Source organism: Ailuropoda melanoleuca, chromosome 10 (genome assembly GCF_002007445.2).
Source record: "Ailuropoda melanoleuca isolate Jingjing chromosome 10, ASM200744v2, whole genome shotgun sequence".
NCBI classification, from domain to species: Eukaryota; Metazoa; Chordata; class Mammalia; order Carnivora; family Ursidae; genus Ailuropoda; species Ailuropoda melanoleuca.
This window is the reverse complement of record NC_048227.1, coordinates 95,781,788-95,803,787: the sequence shown is the minus strand read 5'-3', so window position 1 is coordinate 95,803,787 and position 22,000 is coordinate 95,781,788. Positions and strand designations below refer to the sequence as shown.

The 22,000-nt window shown below is 37.2% G+C and overlaps 1 protein-coding gene across 14 annotated transcripts in view; it reads left to right on the top strand.

The window, feature by feature from the left end:
* SYNE1 (spectrin repeat containing nuclear envelope protein 1) overlaps window positions 1–22,000 on the top strand; it is a 437,003-nt gene that overhangs the window by 331,591 nt on the left and 83,412 nt on the right. For all 14 annotated transcript variants that reach the window (XM_034669323.1, XM_034669329.1, XM_034669326.1 and 11 more), the window contains 14 exons: window positions 1,252–1,452; window positions 4,083–4,256; window positions 5,183–5,314; window positions 5,792–5,988; window positions 6,667–6,799; window positions 7,114–7,296; window positions 8,511–8,660; window positions 9,443–9,619; window positions 10,073–10,228; window positions 14,117–14,272; window positions 17,109–17,279; window positions 19,148–19,281; window positions 19,680–19,884; window positions 21,780–21,962. In XM_034669323.1, coding sequence (XP_034525214.1) covers window positions 1,252–1,452; window positions 4,083–4,256; window positions 5,183–5,314; window positions 5,792–5,988; window positions 6,667–6,799; window positions 7,114–7,296; window positions 8,511–8,660; window positions 9,443–9,619; window positions 10,073–10,228; window positions 14,117–14,272; window positions 17,109–17,279; window positions 19,148–19,281; window positions 19,680–19,884; window positions 21,780–21,962 — 2,352 coding nt within the window. The remainder of the gene's footprint in view (window positions 1–1,251; window positions 1,453–4,082; window positions 4,257–5,182; window positions 5,315–5,791; window positions 5,989–6,666; window positions 6,800–7,113; window positions 7,297–8,510; window positions 8,661–9,442; window positions 9,620–10,072; window positions 10,229–14,116; window positions 14,273–17,108; window positions 17,280–19,147; window positions 19,282–19,679; window positions 19,885–21,779; window positions 21,963–22,000) is intronic.

The following is a 22,000-nucleotide window of genomic DNA, read 5'->3' as shown; positions in this document are numbered from 1 at the left end:
AGTGGGAAATAATTTGGGGTTAATTTGTTTTCTTAGATCAGGCTGCAAGGCAAAAATCCAGTATGGGGGTGGTAGGAAGGAACTGAGATATTAGACCAGCAAATTTTAGCAGTTGACAGAATTGAAAAAAGAAAGAATAAATAAGAATAAGAATAAGAATAAGAATAAGAATAAGAATAAGAATAAGAATAAGAAGAATAAGAATAAGAATAAGAATAAGAATAAGAATAAGAATAAGAATAAGAATAAGAAAGAATTGTGTACAGTGAAACACACATGTTAACCTTTCTCTGTGTTACAACGAACCATTGAGGGATGAATAGCAACTCCAGTACAGGGTCACAAGTTCTTCCTTTTGAGAAAATAAAATAGGTCTTATTTTAAAAAGAACATGCTTCATTTTAACTGTCTCATTCCATTATCTAACATTTCACAATGTCATGAGCCCAATGCCCCGACTTTGCCCTTAGACAGTTTTCCAACAGTACTTAAATGTCAGGTGGAAGAGTCAAACTTCATAGTTGTAAATGGGCATTAAAGTTGAACTTTTCCAGATTGAGCCATTCTGGCCTGCTAAACCTTAATATGATACATTAATCAGGTCCATATGGTTCAAATAAATTTTGTGTTTGGTGTATCATCATCTCCTAAAATGTCTTTCCAGTTTAAATAGTTATTTATTTACTCCACCACATTTGGCAAAAACAGTGCCTTTTTAAATCTTAAAGCGTTCCATTCACATTAAACTCTTCTGTTTCTCTAGCTCTTTATTCAGGGAGCAGTCCAAAATCTGATCATTATTTAGCAGATCAAATGCGAAAGATACTTTAGTCAATTACTCTAAAATTATGTAAATATTAAGAACATTACAAAAATGAGAATTACATGAGAAAATTAGAGTTTACACTTATATTTCCCTCAGGCACATGAACAACTTTTCAACATTTTGACCCCATATCCCACCATAAACTGTTGATACCCTGAGAAGAGAGCTGTCGAACCTACCTCATTTCATCTCTAGCCAGTATTTCTGCATATCCTTTGGGATCATAAATATTTAGCTTATCTTTTTCAAAGGAAGTTTTCAAAAAGACTCATGAGAAAGGCAGTGCTCTGCACAGAGAGTATCACCACTGGTCAGATACCCAAAGGCATGTTCTTGGTTGGGTCATGGACTTGGTAGGTAATATGCTTATCAGAGAAGAGTCACCACATGAGTTGAGAGTGAGTATCATCATCTCTGTTTTGTAGGACATGTATGATGAACTGATGATGACCATTGGCTCCCGGCGGAGTGGGCTGAACCAGAATCTTGCACTCAAGAGTCAGTACGAAAGGGCCCTGCAAGATCTGGCTGACCTGCTGGAGACTGGACAGGAGAAGATGGCAGGTGGCCAGAAAATCATCGTGTCCTCCAAAGACGAAATTCAACAACTACTTGACAAACATAAGGTAAAGAGAGAGAGAGAAAGAGAGAGAAAATGTAGTTGCAAAAGCGTATTCTCACTCACGGGTATGTATCTACTGAGTAAAACCTGTTATTAATGCTTTATGAGTTCCTCCTTGAATAAATTACTCTCTAAAATGGTCAACAAATGTGTAGTCAAACCCATGGACATTAAATAGCACAGAAAAATTATAGAGGATATGTTCCTATAATTTTGTGAGTTAAAAAAAGACTACAGAGGCACCTGGGTGGCTCAGTTCGTCGTGTTCAACTCTTGACCTTGGCTTAGTTCTTGATCTTAGGATCATGAGTTCAAGCCNGCTGTCTCTATCTCTGTCAAATAAATAAATAAAATCTTTAAAAAAAAAAATAAAAAAATAAAAATAAATAAATAAAATGGTCAACAAATGTGTAGTCAAACCCATGGACATTAAATAGCACAGAAAAATTATAGAGGATATGTTCCTATAATTTTGTGAGTTAAAAAAGACTACAGAGGCACCTGGGTGGCTCAGTTCGTCGTGTTCAACTCTTGACCTTGGCTTAGTTCTTGATCTTAGGATCATGAGTTCAAGCCCTGTGTTGGGCTCCATGCTGGGTGTGAAGCTTACTTAATTAAAAAAAAAAAAAAAAGAATACCAACATTCCTAGTAATTTAATTATCACTTCCTCGTTAGTATTAGCCAGGGTTTTTCCCTTCATTTACTGAAACCAGTGGGAAACTTGACTTTCTTCAAAGTTCCCAGCTTCCTTCTTAACTCTCTTTTGATTTGTCCTTGTGTCCTTCATGCCCATTGATTCATCTAGCCCTAAGTATTCTCTCTGCCTTCCCTTGTCCTGGCCAAAGTCCTCACTGTGCCCTGGGAAAGCAGAGCTACCTACTCAGCTGTGAGATTGGGTATCCGTCTCTCATGCGCATCCCTCAGCTCTTCTGGCCTGTAAGCACATGCTTCTCTGGTTGCTGTGGGCCTCAAGAGTTTATTCCTGGGGACAAAGAGTCCTTTTACTACAGGATCAAACTTGGTAAGCCTGAGACTGCCCTATCGGTATGTGCCATAGCCAAACTCAAGTTAGACACTGCTCCTTAGTAAAGGAGTGCCTATTTAATATGCACAAACAAATAACTCTTGCATTTTTAGAATGACTGCAGAAAGAGTCGTTTTGCCATCCAGAAACCCAAACTCTCAGGCTGTAGGAATGTCATACATGGAAACTTTGAAAATCCCACTGGGTTATAGATAGTTAACATTTTACCATTATGTAGCTCTGTAGTGGCTTATAAAGGTGAATTTTTTTTTTTTTTTTGGAATTGTACTTCTTGCTATTTTTCCCAGAGGTTTTTTTTGTCCAAAACTCTGTGATTTATTAAAGCCTTATCATTTGGCTTTGAAAACATTGCTTTAAAGTTTACAGCTGGTTTTCTTCAAATCTTTGACAGCAGCTATAAAATATCATCCTGAGTTATTCCAGAGAGGAAGTTAGGATCAATGCGTATAAATAACAGAGACGTGGGCCCAATAGGTAAAGAACTCTAAAAGGAATACTGCCATTGAGCAGACAAAGACCATCCAAGGCCGTTAGGGGGAGATTGGGTTGTAAAAGGAATATCAGTTTTTCGTGAATGTTGGGCTAAATGACCTCCAAGTTCTCTTCCAACTTTAAGATTATATGATATAATAATTGTCAGTTAAAAAGGAGGATTCTGGCTTCTATTGACCAGACTATTTTCTGAGAGAGAGCTTTTCAGTGACCTTGAGCATAGCATGTTCTATAGACTGGGTGGTTCAGTGTCTTCATCCACCAAATGGGAAATAAAGCTACCTACCTCATAGAGGTGTTATAAGGATTAACCAAATTGGTCAGCAAAGCATTGGTGGAGTTTCAGCATACAGTGTGCACTAAATACTGTTATCAGTTTGCAGGTCATCTGCTCTACGCACAGTGGAGGGAACAGGAAATGGGATAAGCCCTGTCTCCCTCCTCTGGGGACTTTCACACATAAAAAGTAACATTTCAAAACACATTCGCAGGACTGCCCAAGGCCTCTCACTCTATTGTGCGTAGGTATAATACAAAGGAAATTTAAAACTGTATAATACCAGTTGGTTCATGTCAAGCTATACTTGGCAGTGAGTATTGGAGCACAACGAATGCTCTGGGAATTTGGAAAATAGAGCTCAAGCCCAAACATAGAGGAAGGAAAGTCGTGCAAGTGTAGAGTGAGGACATCTTGGGAAGTACAGAGTAAAAACAGAGACCGAAGATGAGGAAGGCCAGTTGGTGTGGTGGAGTTAGTAAGAGTCTCCCAGATTGTACAGGGATGAGGCATGGAGAGGGCAGAGTAATTTTATTAGCAGCTGGTCACATCTGAAGGGCTCTGTTTGGGGGGGACAGAGTATCTGCAGCACAGCCTATGTAGGTATACTTGAGTGGAGGGTCGAGTGGCCTGTGAGGAAACTGGAGCCCCTGTCTCTGCAGGAAGCTGTGAGTGCCTAACGGAGGTGGGGGTCAGCAGGGATGGAAAGATAATTGCTCGTATATTGAGTTCCATCAGCTTTCACATCTGAAGCAGCTTTTGTTGTAAGGTGGTGTATATATATGAGTTGCTGACCTCTCTCTGCCTGAAAAATTGCAGGAATACTTTCAGGGCCTGGAATCTCATATGATCTTGACTGAAACACTCTTCAGAAAGATAATCAGCTTTGCAGTCCTACAGGAAACGCAGTTCCACACAGAACTGATGGCACAGGCTTCAGCTGTACTAAAACGGGCTCACAAGAGGGGTGTGGAGTTGGAGTACATTCTAGAGGTGAGACTATTGACCTCATCCCTTCCCTACAGTAAACTCAACTGCAAAATACACCATTAAGGCAAGACACATCTACCCATGCTATTCAGGTCATAGAACTTTGGAACCCCCTCAGACTCAGCATCATGTTCTGCCTTGTCCCCCTCGTATTTCCTCTTTCTATTTGGATAAAGGCTCTGCCATTCCTTCCGTCAACTAGATTCCCTACACACTGACTCTAGATAGGACATGATGGTATTTGGGGTTTCTACAGTCAGACTAAAAAACTGCTGACCCTTTCTTTACATGATTGAAAAAGACTTCAAATGATTTTTAAAAAGATTTTCCAGTTTCAGCTAAAGTAAAAATCAGTATTTAGGAGTGACTGGTTTGGGATTTCTCCTTAGTAGAATGTCTGCACTGTATGTTCATATTTCTCAAATGTCTGTGGTAACTTTTTTTATTTGTGAATGTGGTATATTGACTTCACTTTACTACATGAAGTAAACACGCTCTTCCCTTTTGCTTCAATCATACACGCATCATCACTGTGGTAACTAATGAAACCACATGTATCAGATGCCTACTGTGTTCCAGGTGCCCTGCGTACAATCATTCCATTTAATCCTCATGATGGTCAAGAGAGTTATTACTATTATCGCCGTTTTTTTAATGTTATAAATGAGGTTCAGAGAAATTTAGTGACTTGCCCATGTTCATACAGTGGGTTGGTTGCAGATGCCAAAGCCCATTCACAATGCTTTTCGGGGTCACCATCTGATTATGTGCTTCAAAGCCATCTTTTGCTTCCCAGAGCAAACCCCCAACACAAACATCTCCAACACGACTTTAAAGAACATCTGTCAAATGTGTATTTTGCACACAAAAGAGGATCACTGTTCCTGAATGAGGATTCTTTAGCTCACAGACTGATACTGTGTTTCTAGACATGGTCTCATCTGGATGAAGACCACCAGGAGCTCAGCAGACAGCTGGAGGCGGTGGAAAGTAGCATCCCGAGTGTGGGATTGGTGGAGGAGAGCGAGGACAGGCTCATCGACCGCATAGCACTCTACCAGGTCAGCGTCCAGTGGCATCCTGGTGTGAAAAGTTGCCACATTTTCATTTGAAACTTGCCCATAGTTTTAACAGAATCTAAACAAACTTGCAATCAAATATTAAGTATTTTTACTTTTATTTCAAGCTATTGACATTGTTGAAAGCAGATAAAGTGTTTGCTTTATAATAGAACATAAGAAAGATCTTTTTTCTTTTTTTTTTTTAACGAGAGAGCTCTTTGAAAATTAAACCTCTACCAAGCATTTTCTGTGTTGTTATGGTGGTGTCACAATATTCTTATAGCTTGATAGTTTTAAATGTACATCTATACTTAGATATGGATGAGCCATCTCAAAGTTTCTAATCTTACTTGGGTGCAAATAGTGAAGTCTGACTAACAGGGAGTAGGAACTTTATGGTGACCAGAGAAACTAAATTCTTAAAGAGAAAAACTGCATTGTCCAAACTTTTAACCCAGTATTTTCAATCAATTTTAGCATTTGAAATCCAGCCTTAATGAATACCAGCCCAAATTATATCAAGTATTAGATGATGGGAAACGACTGCTCATATCCATTAGCTGCTCAGATCTAGAAAGCCAGCTAAATCAACTTGGAGAACACTGGTTAAATAATACCAACAAAGTGTCTAAGGAGCTTCACAGATTGGAAACAGTATTGAAACACTGGACCAGGTACTACAATGACTAATATACATCATTTTCGATTAGTGCTAGAGTCTTTATAAGGTGAGTGGGTATGGGACTTGAAAAAGATGATAGTGTGGAAAGTAAGGGCAAAAACAAAGCCCACAATTGGATTCTTATATAATTGCATAAACATATCATCAGAAGTGGGCAAGGAAGCAAGTGCCTAATGCACTTTATCGTGGACCTTTGATCCTCCCTGGCCTATTGATGGTACATGGGTGGTCAAAGTAAAACCTTAGAAGGAGAGATAGAAGGAAAGGGTGTTTGAGAAAGTAAAGTTTCTTAAGGCCAATAGGAAGTATTCAGGAAAAGTAGAGGTTGATTTTACATGATGGAATACTCTATTTCTATACTACCTTTTTTTCTAAGAACTTTAATATTTTCTAAATAGCCTCAATGTGAAGGAGTAGTAGAAAGGGGTATGTGTGTGTGTGTGTGTGTGTGTGTGTGTGTGTGTGCATTTACATTCAGCTTAGAAATGGGAAAGCTGAAACTTGCTTATGGTATAAATTTGAAGGGAAATTGACAGTGTGAATGCAAGACTCTATTCTCCCAAACCTGTTGTGTCTCTTGTTTTTACAATGGGTATTGCTGACTAACGTGGGTTAGCAGAAGAGATGTGTAGTGGATGTTTACTTAATAGGCTCATTAACATAATTACAGATATCAAAGCGAATCTGCAGAACTTATTCACTGGTTACAGTCTGCAAAAGACAGGCTAGAATTTTGGACTCAACAATCTGTGACAGTCCCACAAGAACTGGAAATGGTCCGTGATCATCTAAATGCTTTCCTGGTAAGCCTGAGAATCAATTTTCTGTACTTAATAAGCCAAGCTATAGAGTTTGTCAATGTTAACTATGTGTGGTCAGTAATTATGCAAAATAATAGGCTTCGACATTGCCTCATTAAAGCAATTTTCAAGGAATGGCTACACTTTGGCTTTCATTCAAGGCAATGGTGTGCTTTCTTTTGTTTTCCTCTGGAGCGCTTACCGTAACTTCCCTTCAAGATGTAAAGAAAAATTGTTCATGTAGTAAAATGGTTCTCTTTCCTTAAATTAAAGGTCGGACTATTTAATCCTGGTTTGAACATTGCTACTTCTTTTAGGAGTTTTCCAAAGAAGTGGATGCCAAATCTTCCCTGAAATCATCTGTTCTGAGCACTGGAAATCAGCTTCTTCGATTAAAGAAAGTGGACACAGCTGCCCTACGTTCAGAGCTGTCACACATTGATAGCCAGTGGACTGACCTGCTGACAAATATTCCCACTGTCCAGGAGAAGCTCCACCAGGTATAGAAATAAGCATAGGTTTAAATCATAATAGTGGATTTAAGCAGTATTAAATGGGAAGAGTGCTTAATCTGCTTTTACTTACAAAATTAAATCAGCTTTGTCATGGACGTTTTGCCCTTTCTCTCTTTTATCGTTCTGCGTACTAAAAGTGAACTGTTCAACAAAGCCATGTCTACAAATGTCTATCTTCCAAGGACTTCTTTACTCTTTGTGTGTGTGTGTGTGTGTGTGTGTGCGCGTGTGTGTGTAGCAGAAGCTTCATCTGGCCTTGTTTAAACTCTGTTTCCTCATGAGTAAGATGTGGGTCCCTACAGTTCCCTCATAAAGTGAATAGTTCTGAGGATTCAATCACAATATGTATAAAAGACCTATAATCTCCCTTACAATAGAACAACTGGCATTCAATAAATGTAAGTACTTCCCTTATCTGGAAATACACCTCCCTTCCCTGGATCCCAGACAGTGTGTGTTTATCTCTCTTTGATATTCATCACTCTACCAGGTGTGATAGCTGTGTTTAATGTCTGTCTTACCCTCCTAATCAGCAGCTACACATTTCTAGGGGGCAGGAAACATCTCACATTCATCTCTATATCTTCCTGCACCATATAGAAGTCCACAAATATTTTAAATGATTGCTTTTGTTTCTCCAAATCATTATAATAAATATCTACAAAAATGTATAATAGTTCAAGTAAGATTTAAAATTCAAAGTATATTTTAGTTAAAGAGTAAAGAAATTGGCCATGCTCTTAGGAATAAAAGAGTGCCAAAAATCTAGAAAATGATAGTTTGTATTGTGGTATTTTTCTTTCTTCCTTTAACATTCCTAAGTCATAATACACAGAAATTTTTACAAGATAATTAATAAAATACATCTGTTGAATGTTTTGTAGTTAAGTTTTTTTAACTCATAAAACTAGCTATAAAATAAGAATAATATTTTCTTCTTACTGGTATTTTGATTAATTAGTTAATGTTTATGCAATGTTTATAGTATTGGATGTCAAGTGAACATAAGATGACTATTATTGTTCACTGTTTGCCTGATGTTTAATTTCAAGCTTCTAATGAGGTTAAGATCCAAAGATGTCATTAAGAATTGTTATCTCTGTTGGTACATGAATAAGTATTAATGTAGGGCTTTTAGATTGACAGAAGTCTGGCTTGAATTTTAATACTTGTGTCTTGTTCTGTCTCTTCTTGGGCAGCTCCAAATGGATAAGCTGCCTTCCCGCCATGCCATTTCTGAAGTTATGACTTGGATTTCTCTCATGGAAAATGTTATTCAAAAGGATGAAGAGAATATAAAAAATTCAATAGGTTACAAGGCAATTCATGAATACCTTCAGAAATATAAGGTAATGGAACATTTTTTTTCTTTTAACTTTTCATATTTTAGGACTGTTTTACTCAAAAGAACTCAAAAACTCAAATTATGGACATCAGATTTTGGAATGTATATTTCATATATAGTGACCAGATAGGGATACAAGAGTAAGAAAACTGCCTCCCTAGTTGTAGACATAGGAAAGTTGTCCAGTATTAGGAATGATTTTGAATATGATTTTGTGTCATTTAAAAAATCATAGAACAAACCATGGGAGACTCTTAACTCTGGGAAACAAACTGAGGGTTGTTGAAGGGGAGGTCGGTGGGGGGATGGGGTAACTGGGTGATGTGATGAGCACTGGGTGTTATATGCAACTGATTGAATAACTAAATTCTATATCTGAAACTTAAAAAAAAAAATAGATAATTTTAAAGAAAAAAATGCTATAATTTATAAATATGTTATAATGACATTATATAATTTATCCAATTCTACATCCCCTACCTAAAATATATACATATATTTATATTCAACATACTAATAAATTCAAAATTTTACAAACAATTATAAATTCAAATTCAGTATATTTACATATTCAAAATTTATAAATTCAGGATGGTCGTATATTATATATATTTAACTTCTGAAAATAATGAGCTATGTAAATATACACAGAATTTGCCATTTGGACTAAATCATGGAAATGATAATATTAATCTTAAAGTTACTTGAGGCTTTCCAATTCCTGATAAAATATAAAATATTTATGTGCATAATCTTGTTTTCTTATTTTCTCCCTTCACTTTTCAGGGTTTTAAGATAGATATTAACTGTAAACAGTTGACAGTTGATTTTGTCAATCAGTCCGTGCTACAAATCAGTAGTCAGGATGTGGAAAGTAAACGCAGCGATAAGACTGATTTTGCTGAGCAGCTTGGAGCCATGAATAAAAGTTGGCAAATCCTGCAGGGTCTAGTGACTGAGAAGGTAAGCCAAGTGGTCTCTTGTCCATATTTGTGCAAAAATGCCAAGAACAGACACACTCTCTAACGAAAACTCATTTCCCGAGTAGTATAGGTACACGGAGCATGCAGATGTTTCTGCAGGGGACACCACTGAATCCCATTGCTCTAAACATCCCTTACTCTTGTTCATTATTTTCTCTTCTACATCCTCTACTCTTCACCTATTATACGTTGTTTTACTTTTTAAAGATGCTTCTTAACTTCTTTTGCCTTTCTTTTAAGTTGACTTCTTTACTTCCTTATCGATACTAGCCCCTGGTCCATACTTGGTAAGATTCATTTTTTAATCGTATGTACAATAAGCTGTATTTGAGGAATTCTTAATTTAGAGGGAATAGTGGCTTGAGAAATTGGAGGAAATAGTGGCTTGAGTTTAAAATAAAATTACACATTTCGTTTCATTATGTTTTTTCAGATCCAGCTGTTGGAAGGCTTATTGGAATCTTGGTCAGAATATGAAAATAATGTACAAAGTCTGAAAACTTGGTATGAAACCCAGGAAAACAGACTAAAGCAACAGCATCGCATTGGAGATCAGGCTTCAGTTCACAACGCAATGAAAGACTGTCAGGTAACTTGAGCAGGTGGCTGGCAGGCATATGTCATAGCTTCATGGCATCTACCAAAGGAATTCTCAGGCCCTGGAGGTTGAGAGTGAAATACTGAAAAAAGTTTTGTTTGGTAATGAATTTCTGGGATTATGTGAGTGTATAGGGTTATTTTTTTCTTTAACCATTATGTTCTTTCACCTATTTAAAATAATTTGAAATTATGAATATTTTGAGACTTACCCATAATTAGAGAGAATACTACTAACCCTTCTATACTGATTATCAGATGTAATAATTATTAAGATTTCGACATATTTGCCTGAATTGTTTCTTTTCTTAAATAATTTCTAGTGAACCCCAGATATCACATCATTTTATTCCAGCATACTACAATACACATCTCTAAGAAGTTGCCCTTTTCTTATATAACCATAACATCGTTATCACCACAAAAATTTTAACAATAATCCCTTAATATTATTCAGTGCTCAACTCATAATACCATTTCCTCAGGTTTCTTTAAAATGGTTTTTTTTTTCAGTTAATCTGTTTATATAAGGGTACAACAATGTCCACATGCTACATTTGTTATCAGATCTCTCAAGCCTCTTTAATATTTTTCTAATACAATTAACTTGTTGCAGAACCTATAGACTGGCCCCAGGTTCAGGATTAGCCTGTGGACTCACTTTAAAATGTCATTGACCTTGCTCTTCTCTTCTATCTCCTGTTAAGGGAAGTTAGCACTAGACTTGAATGAATTCTGTTTTCGGGTCTCAGGAGTGTTTGTAGGTGACAGGGTCCCATGTCCCATGGGAAGCATTCAGCAGCAGCCGCTTGTTCTGTTGTTAATGATAAGAATCTCTGGTTTAGGTGGAGCGAGCACACTGTACATGTCTTCCAGTGACTTCGGAACACTTAACATTTGCTCAGGTATTCTCGTTTATACAAAAGAAATGTGAGGTATTACAGGTAGTACTGTAATAAAATTTTAAAAGAATTCAATAATTTTTAATGTACAGATCAGCTCTGATGTTTCTCTGTAGTGTTTCTAAAGACCAATTGAAGACTCAGCTGTGAAAGAGCTCTACAGAAACACTCCTTTCCCCAAATCTTGTTTTCATATTGTAGACTCCAAAAAGAAAGGCCTTTCATAATGATCTTTCTTCCAAGTAGCATTTTTTTCTGGGGACATACATAAAGAGAGATATATTTAAGCTCTGAGTTAAAGCTTTTCCATTCAGAAAAGGAAGAGCAGATTCCCTTGTGCTGGGCTGACAAGCTAATGGATTGTAATTTCCAGAGTGCATAAAAATGGCAAAGAAAACCATCATATAGAGAAATACCTTGAAATTTAAAAAATGCTTCACATCAGAAGGATGTATAAAAGACTGAACACCAAAATTATGCATCAGCTAGTCTCACTGCATTTCCAGTTTTCCAGGGGCCAGTAGTATTTCTAATTTTGGCCATCAGTTTTATATATCAAAATGTACCAAAAAATCCAGAATTTCACAATTTTACTTTGAGGGATGAGAAGTCAGACCTCTTAAGCTCTTAAATTAAAATGTTTCCTTTAAAGTTAAAAGATCATTTAAGTGTTAGCATTAGTAAGATTAGGGTTTCTTTGTTATGTCCTTGTGATAAACTTTATTGTTAAAACTGGAATTGTATACATTAACTTTTCCTTTTTTCTTCTTTCTCTCCTACTTTTTCTTACTATTTTTTTCTTCTCTTTCATGTACTTTTTTTCTGCCATTTTCCATTTTGTTTCTTTTCATGACTATGTCCTCTATTTAACAGAGATGTTACTATCAGAAAATGTAGTGGAAGCTTGGCCAAGTTTTACTTTTACAGACCCAAATTTCAGTCTCGCAGAAGGTCACACCAGGCAGTGTCAGGAGGAAAAGCTTGAGATGTGGTTTAAAGAACTTCACACACAATGCCAATTAGTGATTTTAAATGTAGTCATTTTTCTTGAAACAACAGAATGAAAGTAACCCACACAGTTATTTTGGGGCATCACATAAAAATCATAACAGCTTAATGGCAGGTTCTATTTGGCAATACCACAAACCTTGATAAAAATTTATTGTCATTTTTGAGAAACTGTTCCTCTGGACCAAAGTGTGAAATTCGAGCCAGCAGACTTAAATCGGTGACTGGATTTAAGCTTTATTTTGTTTAAAACATCTTGAATATTTTCCCACTCTTTCAGAGGTGATTTATTAATTTAAACCAACATAAAAAATAACATTTATGAATTAACTCAAGTTAAGGGTGATTTATTGTACAAAAAAATGTTAGGTTTGGCTTTTTTCTTCATTGATCAGAAACAGAATCATCTTTTAATTATTATTGAAAGGAAAGGAAAACACACTTTTATTTTGTACAAAATATATATTTCAGTTTTGTTTCCTTCCTGGGTTTTGCTTTTATGCCAACATAAGCATGCGGGCCATTTTAGAGATGTGTTTTTAAGCAATGGATCATTCATTTAATATTGTTCCCTAAAAAAGTTAACATCTATGAATAAATAGGATAAATTTAATTCCAAAGGCTGAATTTAAGAATCATATTAAAGACACGTTGAAAGGATTGTTTATGGCTACCCTTTTAAAGAAGTAGAGAAAGAAATCCTTAAATAATAAAATTAATGATGTTTTCCATACTGTGTAAAGGACCTATAACCCTAGTAATAACTATATTCATTCTCTGGTTAATTATCAAAGCTGTCAAAATATTGACAGAATTATGAAGTGGAAATGAAAATACAATATTAAAAACAAAAATGATCTCCTCAGGCAACTAATTGCATGAATCTCTAATTAAAACATCAAGAAAAAAATAGCTTCATGATAATTAAGGAGAAGAAAAATAAATAAATCAGTACTAACTCATGGCTGATTACCAAATAACTGAATAGACTAATTCTATCCTACATTTGCCAAGTTTTTAGCAGCTTAAAAAACATTTCATATATGTTATTTTGGAATTTTCTTCACTTTAACCTCCAAGGCCTACATATCCACATCTCTAGTTCTGTAAATATATTTCTGAATATAAACATGCAACCGTGCCTTAATATATGGCTTCTCACATTGCCTGAACCTGGGATTTACGTCCTCTCCACAAGTCACATCTGGGGACTTGCCTCCAACACCATGCTGGGAGTCAGTAAGCTCAGAAGGCTTGGGTGCTAATCCCATCTCCCAACCTCACCAGCTCTGTAACCCAGGACAGGTTGTATAACTTGATCTCCCACTTATTCATCCATAAAATGTTGATAGCAGTCTCAGCCTGCCATACCAAGCTTTCCAAAGGTCCAGTGGCATTAAAATATAAACTAGGACTACAATGTATGGTTAAGGATGAACTCCAGAATGTTGCCTCATTGTATTTTCTTTTTTGAAGATTTCATACTGACCATTATGAATGCACGTCCCAAAGACAATAAGGATTTGATTCATGGGGGAAAAAAGCCTATAGCCTTTCAAATCACATAGAATCAGGGAGAAAGAAAGGCTAAAAGAGATTCTGATTTTCTGTCTGAAGAAACAGACCCAGTGGAAGTTTCTAACTTAAAGTGGCACAACTTAATAATAGCAGAAATGTAATCTAAACTCAGATACTGAGAATACCATCCTATTGCATTTCATCCAATGGCCCAGGACTGTGTGTAACTTTTCCAACATGAATTTAAGAATATAAATCATGTTACCATCTCCCACATATATTTCTTTTCTTCTAACTTCTTGAAAAAAAATTACATGTTGCCATGTCTTTATCTATTGGGTAATCAAATTTTACTTAAAGTTGGGGGGATATGAGGCTGTAATGGCTCAGTTTCAGTGCACCACAGAGTTCGATCATAGAACAATTTAAAATGACTATTTTTAATCTTTCAGGATCTAGAAGATTTGATTAGAGCAAAAGAAAAAGAGGTAGAGAAAATTGAGCAGAACGGACTTGCTTTGATTCAGAACAAGAAAGAAGAAGTCTCTGGTGTTGTCATGAGCACGCTGCGGGAGCTCAACCAAACCTGGGCAAATTTAGACCACATGGTAATGTTGCATGCAGAGACCTGACTCCAAACATGTCATGGTGTCTTGATTTTCCTAAAATAACCGAGTAGATAGTTACAGAATCTCCGTGTTATCTCTTTGTATTAAGTCTACTTCATTAACCTATTTTATTTTAATTTAATTTAATTTAATTTAATTTAATTTTATTTTATTTTATTTTATTTTATTTTATTTGAGATTTTTATTTATTTGTGAGAGAGAGGAAGAGAGAGAGCGCACACATGCACGTGCATGTAGGGGGAGAAGCAGAGGGGAAGCAGACGCCCCACTGAGCGTGGAGCCTGATGCAGGGCTCCATTCTCCCAACCTGGAAGATCATGGCCTGAGTCAAAATCGAGTCAGATGCTTAACAAACTGAGCCACCCAGGCGCCCCTATTAACCTCTTTTTTAATAAAGTCTAGCTTTGGATATTTCCTATAATAAACATTATTATGAACATTACTCTTTTAGTAATCCCATCCATTTTCATGTGCACAGATACTGTGTAGGTATAGACAATTTTCAAATGTATATCCCTAGCCTGAATTTCTCTCCTAAACTTTAGATACAGACAGAGACAGAGAGAGAAATCCAATTTATAGACATCTCCTCTTGCGTGACCAGTAGACATCTCAAATGTCCATGTCCAAACCAACCCCTGTTCTTCCCTCATGAACCTACGCTTTCTGCTGTCTCAGTTAATGACTGCTCTGCCCGGTTGCGTAGTAGGCAGAAGACACAGAGTCCTCTCTCTCATACCCTGCGTCTGGTCCATCAGCAATCTTGTCAGCCGCCTTTTCTGCACAAACCTAGAATCCAGCCCTTCCCCCCATCTCCATAGCCTACGCGTAGGTCTAAGTCAGTGTCGTTGTTGGCCTTGATTACTTCAGTGGTCTCCATGTCAGAGAGGTCCTGTTAAATGGAAGCCAGATCACACCAGTCATCTGGTCAAAGCCCCCCAGTAGCTTCTTGTCTTGTTCAAAATGAGGCCAAAACCTGGTGAGGACCCAGGGCCTGGCCTCCCACAGTCTCTCCGACCTATCTTCTGCTGCTGTCCCACAAGTTCATTTTGCTTCTGGTCTCTCCTTACTCTTGAACTCCACCAGCATGTTCCATACTCAGGGGCTTTACATTGGCTCTTCCCTCCACCTGGACATGCTCCCTGACATAGCCACGTGGGTTACTCCCTTTCTGCAAGCTCGTTGTTCAAGTTCACCATCTCAGAGAGGGCTTTCCTTCCACTTTAAGACACATCTTCCACATCCGTACCTCCCACTCCCCGAATCTCTTCTCTGCTTTTCTTTTATCAAGATTATTTATCAACATCTAACAGAGGATGCAGCCTACTTTTTTGTTTAAATTTCTCTCACTAAAATGTAACCTCTACGAAGACATTTGGTAAATCTGTGCCTAATGGAGTGCTGAAGTCTCCATTAGTAAATATGTGTAACAACAAATACTGCTGTGCACACACCCGTGCGAGTAGTTATCGTCCACAACTCTGCAGAGGTGGTGGCTAAGGCACAAGCAGGTTAAGTGACTGGGACCCATGGCCCAGCAAACAGCTTCTTACAGTCTCTGTACCCCTCCTGGTGCAGCCTTCTAGTCTGTCCTTACCCTATCTTTAACCCAGTTTTATATCTGTTTTATTGAATTTTATGCATTTTTATAAATCATCACAAATCTTGGAAATAAATTGCTATATAAATAAATCAAGTGGTTCATTCACAGAAACATCTTCTCATGAAAACCGAGGAAAAATAATACAAAGAAGAAATAAACTATTTAAATATTCTGGTTAATCTCCTGGCTTTACTTTCTTGGATAGACTCGGTAGGTCCTCACCCCTGTCTGCACCTCTGGGCTTTACACCATTTCTGAGGCAGCACTTTCGTAGTCCGTTGGCCCATTAGATAGTAGCTTGATTGGTTTCAGCATTTTTTACAAATACCAAGAACAAAAGCAGAGGATGCAGGTACAAATTAATTTATATGATCTCTTTTCTTACTTATGGCCGTACTTCTACTTTATTCAAAGATTATATTTAGAAGATTAAAGGTGACATTCAGGAAATCCAAAGTAGATGTCTTTCCAAATGATACAGACCAAACTAAGAGCTTGAATTTTCTGTTGCAGATAAGTCTATGTAAAGAATGTTCTTAGATGTTTTGTCTTAAGATATGAATTTGAGTGTTTGTGTGTCTCTCTGTGTGTGTGTGCCTATGTGCATATGTGAAATAGAAAGAGAGAGAGAAGAGGGAAGAGAAAGAGAGAGATAGACAGACAGATTTTTATTTCATTTCCTGGGACCAGACTGCTTAGATTCAACTCTAGATCTCTCATGTTCCAATAGTATGATCTCAGGTGATCTTCATAACCTCTTTGTGCCTCAATTTTTTCATCTGTAAGATGGGGATAACCATTATACCCACCTCATAAGGTTGTTATAAGGATTAGATGAGTTAATGCATTTAAAGCAATAATTTAATGTATTTCCTAACTGTGGTATTAAGTATATTGATCTTTTATCACTTTTATATTTCCAGATATATAGAATGTATATTACATATATTTAGGTACAAAGGTTGTAAATTACCCTTTTTAAGCATTTTAATTTGGACTAAGTGGTCAAAAATTCACAAAAAGACATGCATTTCAATGTTGCTCTGTCTTTTCAAATCTTTTTTTTTCTAGTTTATTTATAATTCCTGAAACCCTGATGAAGTTCTTAAATATTAATGTTGCTTCCATCAATTCAGTATGTATTCAGTCATTTTAAATATTTAAAATTTTAAATATTATGCAAGTATAAGAAGCATCTGTCTCTTTCAAAAGGTTGGGCAATTAAAGATACTGTTGAAGTCCGTGTTTGACCAGTGGAACAATCACAAGGTAGCCTTGGATGAGATAAACAGCTACCTCATGGAGGCCAGATACTCTCTTTCCCGCTTCCGTCTGCTGACTGGCTCTTTAGAAGCTGTACAAGTTCAGGTAGACAATCTTCAGGTAAGGAATGAATTTAACCCATCTTTAATATTCTTTTTGATTTGAGAAAATTAAAAAAAAAAAGCAAACGTGAACAGCATCCTGGAATGTTGCTGTGTATTGTTTACATTTAATTATTTTTAAATATTTAAAATTAAGCCTACCTGCTTTATTTGTAACTTAAACACACTTGCCTGTGGATACCAAATTTCCAGATTAGTTGGTATTTAACTAAATGATTTTTAAAATTCTGTTATATAAATACCCACATGAATGCGTTTTATAAAATGATTTTACATCCAAACCAGCCTCCTTGGTCTATTGTTGCTGCCTTGACGTCTTCCCTTTCTGTCTTTATCCTGCTTCTCCAAACATATTCTCAGGGACTAAAAAGAAAACAAAGAAAACAAAGAGAAAAATAGACAAAATGGTAAACTTGCAAACTATTAAGTAGAAGACTGTGCCAAGTCCTTTCGTTCAGCATAATATCAGTAGTCTGTCTGATGCGTTCACATAAGTCTCTTTTTCTCGCACTTACTGCTTGGTTTCCTGTGTGCCCATCATCACTGTACTCATACAGGATGACCTCGCTGCTGTTTGGCTCTGCAGAGCACTGTCTCCTACCTCAGGCCCCCGCCTTCGAATCGGCTGCTGCCCTCACTCCCCTGCGCACCACGCACTGACTGGGCACTCTCACCTGTGGCCGCTCTTTCTCCCTGGCTAATGCATACAGACTGGGATACGAGATGGGCAGGATAGGCTCTCAAGAAATGGGATGCCAGCAAGAGCCCAGCATGTCCCCTCCTGACATCAATCCACTTCCCTGGCTTGGCAATGAAAGTTTATATGTTGCTGACCTCATACACAGACTCTCCGATCAGGGAATGCCTCTTCTTGGGGATGGATAGGAGGGAGGAGGGATAAAATGTATGTATCCATGATTTCTTTAAACCTTAAATAGTTGTTGCAGATATGGAGAATCATTAAAATTTGCTTTGAGAATAGTAAGGTTGAAAACAGATTTTATAACTTTGAAGCGATTAGAAGCCTCTTCTGTGTTTAACACCAGCACGTGCTGTCTTCAGATATGAATGGGTTTTGATTTAGTGGCAAGCAGTACCGGTGTTAAATAGAGCTGGGTTTTTGTAGCCTGTGCCATCTAGAGTTTTACTAAGAACTGAAGGCACATATTGCATGGTGCACTGGGTGTTATATGCAAATAATGAATCATGGAACTTTACATCAAAAACTAAGGATATACTGTATGGTGACTAACATATAATAAAAAATTATTATTAAAAAAAAAAAAAGAACTGAGTCTAGCACTCCAGCAGTGTTTGCAGGGAAATGTTTTTCTTCAAGATCCTTCGCTAGTCCTTGGTAGAAGACTGTGCCAAGTCTGTAGCCTGTCTAATAAATATGCTTTGAGAGGAAGAACACCCAGAGACAGAACTTATAAGTGGTACTCAGAAAAGCCATGACCTCTTAAGGTCATTATTTGGAGTTTCTGGTAGAACAACTCTAGATATGTAATAAAATGGAGACCTGAGTTTTGACTTTGAATAACAAAGGCAGTGACACATAGCTATAGCTTCCTACTAGGTGATGGACAGGGACACTCACGTGAGCTCTCCCAGCAGAATTCCAAATGCCACTGTAAGAACATTTAGTTGTTCGGGATCTCTTTTCACATCCATAAGAACAAAATTATAAAAGAAGAAATGATTATCTAAAGAAAATTTATAAAGCATTGGAACAAAGTCATGGTTTATGTATTTTTATGTACATGTTTATGGAAACAGCTATAAATTACTTTTAAACTTGATTATTAGAATTTACATCCTGTCATGTCATCTATGGCACTTTTTTTTTTTTTAATTTTGGGGCAGAATCTTCAAGATGATCTGGAAAAACAGGAAAAGAACTTGCAGAGGTTTGGCTCTGTCACCAACCAACTGTTAAAAGAGTGTCACCCACCTGTGACAGAAACGCTTACCAATACGTTAAAAGATGTCAATATGAGGTATGGAACATGCTTATTTTACACTGTTATGCATTATTTGTATCACAACCTTATTACAAATAATGATACAGTTAAAACCCGCTGGCATTTTGAATTTGAGCTTTATAGATTCTATTCTACTAATGTTTCAGTTTTCACAAATGAATTTAATGTAACTAAATATAGTGAAGAGACTTAGAAGGATACTAAAACTGCTGTCTACCCAAAGATGGACCTCATTTCTACTATCTTCCCTTGAAATATGAGTGGACAATATTACATGGTAAAATTATGTCAAATAGAAATGAGACATCTCTGAGTTATTCCCACATGAAGCAGGATCATGAAAATAAAAGAGCAAATAACAGCATTTGGTAAGAGGTGTTAATCTGCCCGTGAGTGTTGGCTATTGTTTCCAGATGGAACAACTTGCTGGAAGAGATTGCTGAGCAGCTGCACTCCAGCAAAGCCCTACTTCAACTTTGGCAAAGATACAAGGACTACTCCAAACAGTGTGCTTCCACAGTTCAGCAGCAGGAGGGTCGAACCGATGAGCTCCTGAAGGCAGCCACCAACAAGGACATTGCTGATGACGAAGTTGCTACATGGATTCAAGATTGCAACGTATGTGTAGGAACGCTGGTGTTTTCTCCCCATGCCAGTCTTAGCCATCTCAAGTTTAGCAAAGCTAGTGCTGATGTCTGTAAGCCTTTGGTATGTCTCAGCATGTGGGACAGCTACCCAAAAATTGTTTTAAGGATCAAAGAGCCTGCTAGGTTTTCAGAACACAGTTGCACATGTATCAGATTTAAGAGGTCCCTCCCACTGTTTCATTTTTATAGATGAGTTGTTTCCCCATTTTTCCTAATGGCATACCATCTTTGTGAAGATTTAGGTTGTTGGTTTTTACATATTTGTCAATATTAAGAAATGAGAGAGGATGGAGAATAATGTTATATTTTTTAAAAAATCCACCATGAATGGTATTACCTAGTTAGGTCCATTATTTCTTATGTAAGCATCAACATAATTATTTTTTCTAAGAATGTAATAGTAGAAGTCTTTCTCTCCTGATTTACTGGTATACCTCTTTTTAATAGCTCTTCAATATTTCTTTTTTTCACTGAAGTTGCCAATAACCTACTTTAGGTTTTCAGAAACAGTTCTCTTGTTTCACCCATTACATGGTTCTTACTATTTGTCCTTATTTGTCTTTATTTTAATGAACTTGTTTCAAACATCTTCTTGTAAACTTTCCCAAATCGGTTTATTAGAATTAGGCAAGTTACAAAAAGCACACAAATTTCAACCTATTCTAATACTGTCACGTGAATACTAAAAAATCACTTTAGAGCTAAAGTTTAATACTAAAGATAATATGTTTTTCTCTCCTTCTTCCACATAGTTTATCCTTATAAGATTTGTCATTTTCAATTTTCAGTCCTCCTGAGTTGACACATACACACCTATTTTAGGGGAGTAATGCTCCAATTATCTCTCTGAATTTGTCTAAGATCTGTGTCAAGGTCAAAGCTGCCTTTTGTTTTTCTCCCTCTCATAGGAGTCACTTTCTAGATAGAGCAGGCTCTACTCTTTCACCATGTCTGGTGGAGACCAGCACCAGGTAGAAGAACCAGTCATGTGTCATCCCTTAGTGGTAGATGGAAACCAGAAACAAGGAGTCTCCATTGTCTTGAAGTTTAAGCATTTAAGAGTGTCCCACAAAAAGTGGAGGCAGGAGAAGCCATGGAAAAGAATGGAGATACAGTTGGCTTCAGTCCCTGCTCACTAGGGCCATTGCTGGGCTTCTAGGCTCCACTGAGACAGGGGGATCCATGCAATCACTATAATGCAACAGCGCGTACGAAAGATGCTGTTGACAAACTTACCCATTGTGTGTACAGTATTAAGCAGGAAAAGATAAAATGTAGCACTATGTTTTTGATTTGATATCAACTACATGAAAAGACAGGAAAAACATGCCCAAATGTTTCCATTTATTGGCTCTTCTTGTAGATAATGTTTCTTCTTACGTATGTTTCTCTGCATTTCCCTCCAATGTCCTACAATGAACTTATGTGGCTCTTATTTTAAGAATAGTACATGTATCTCTAAAAAATGTCAACACACATCCATTTTTAAAAATCAGATTTAGGGGCGCCTGGGTGGCACAGCAGTTGGGCGTCTGCCCTCGGCTCAGGGCGTGATCCCGGCGTTATGGGATCGAGCCCCACATCAGGCTCTTCTGCTATGAGCCTGCTTCTTCCTCTCCCACTCCCCCTGCTTGTGTGCCCTCTCTCGCTGGCTGTCTCTATCTCTGTCGAATAAATAAATAAAAAATCTTTAAAAAAAATCAGATTTAATTCTTCATTATTTTTCTGCAGGTGAGAGTTATTTAGTGTAATAATTTGACAAGTAAGAATTGAGTGTTTCCAGATATGTGGTCCTTTGCTGATTATCAGTTTAAGGAGTACACTTACCATGCTGTTTCATAATGGGCATATTTTCATTGTCTGTAGGATCTCCTCAAAGGACTGGGGACAGTGAAGGATTCCCTTTTTGTTCTCCATGAGCTGGGAGAGCAACTCAAGCAACAGGTGGATGCTTCGGCGGCGTCAGCCATTCAATCTGATCAGCTGTCTTTGAGTCAACACCTGTGTGCCCTAGAGCAGGCTCTTTGCAAGCAGCAGACTATGTTACAGGTGTGTCACAGAGCTCATATTTGGTATGTGTTATAAAT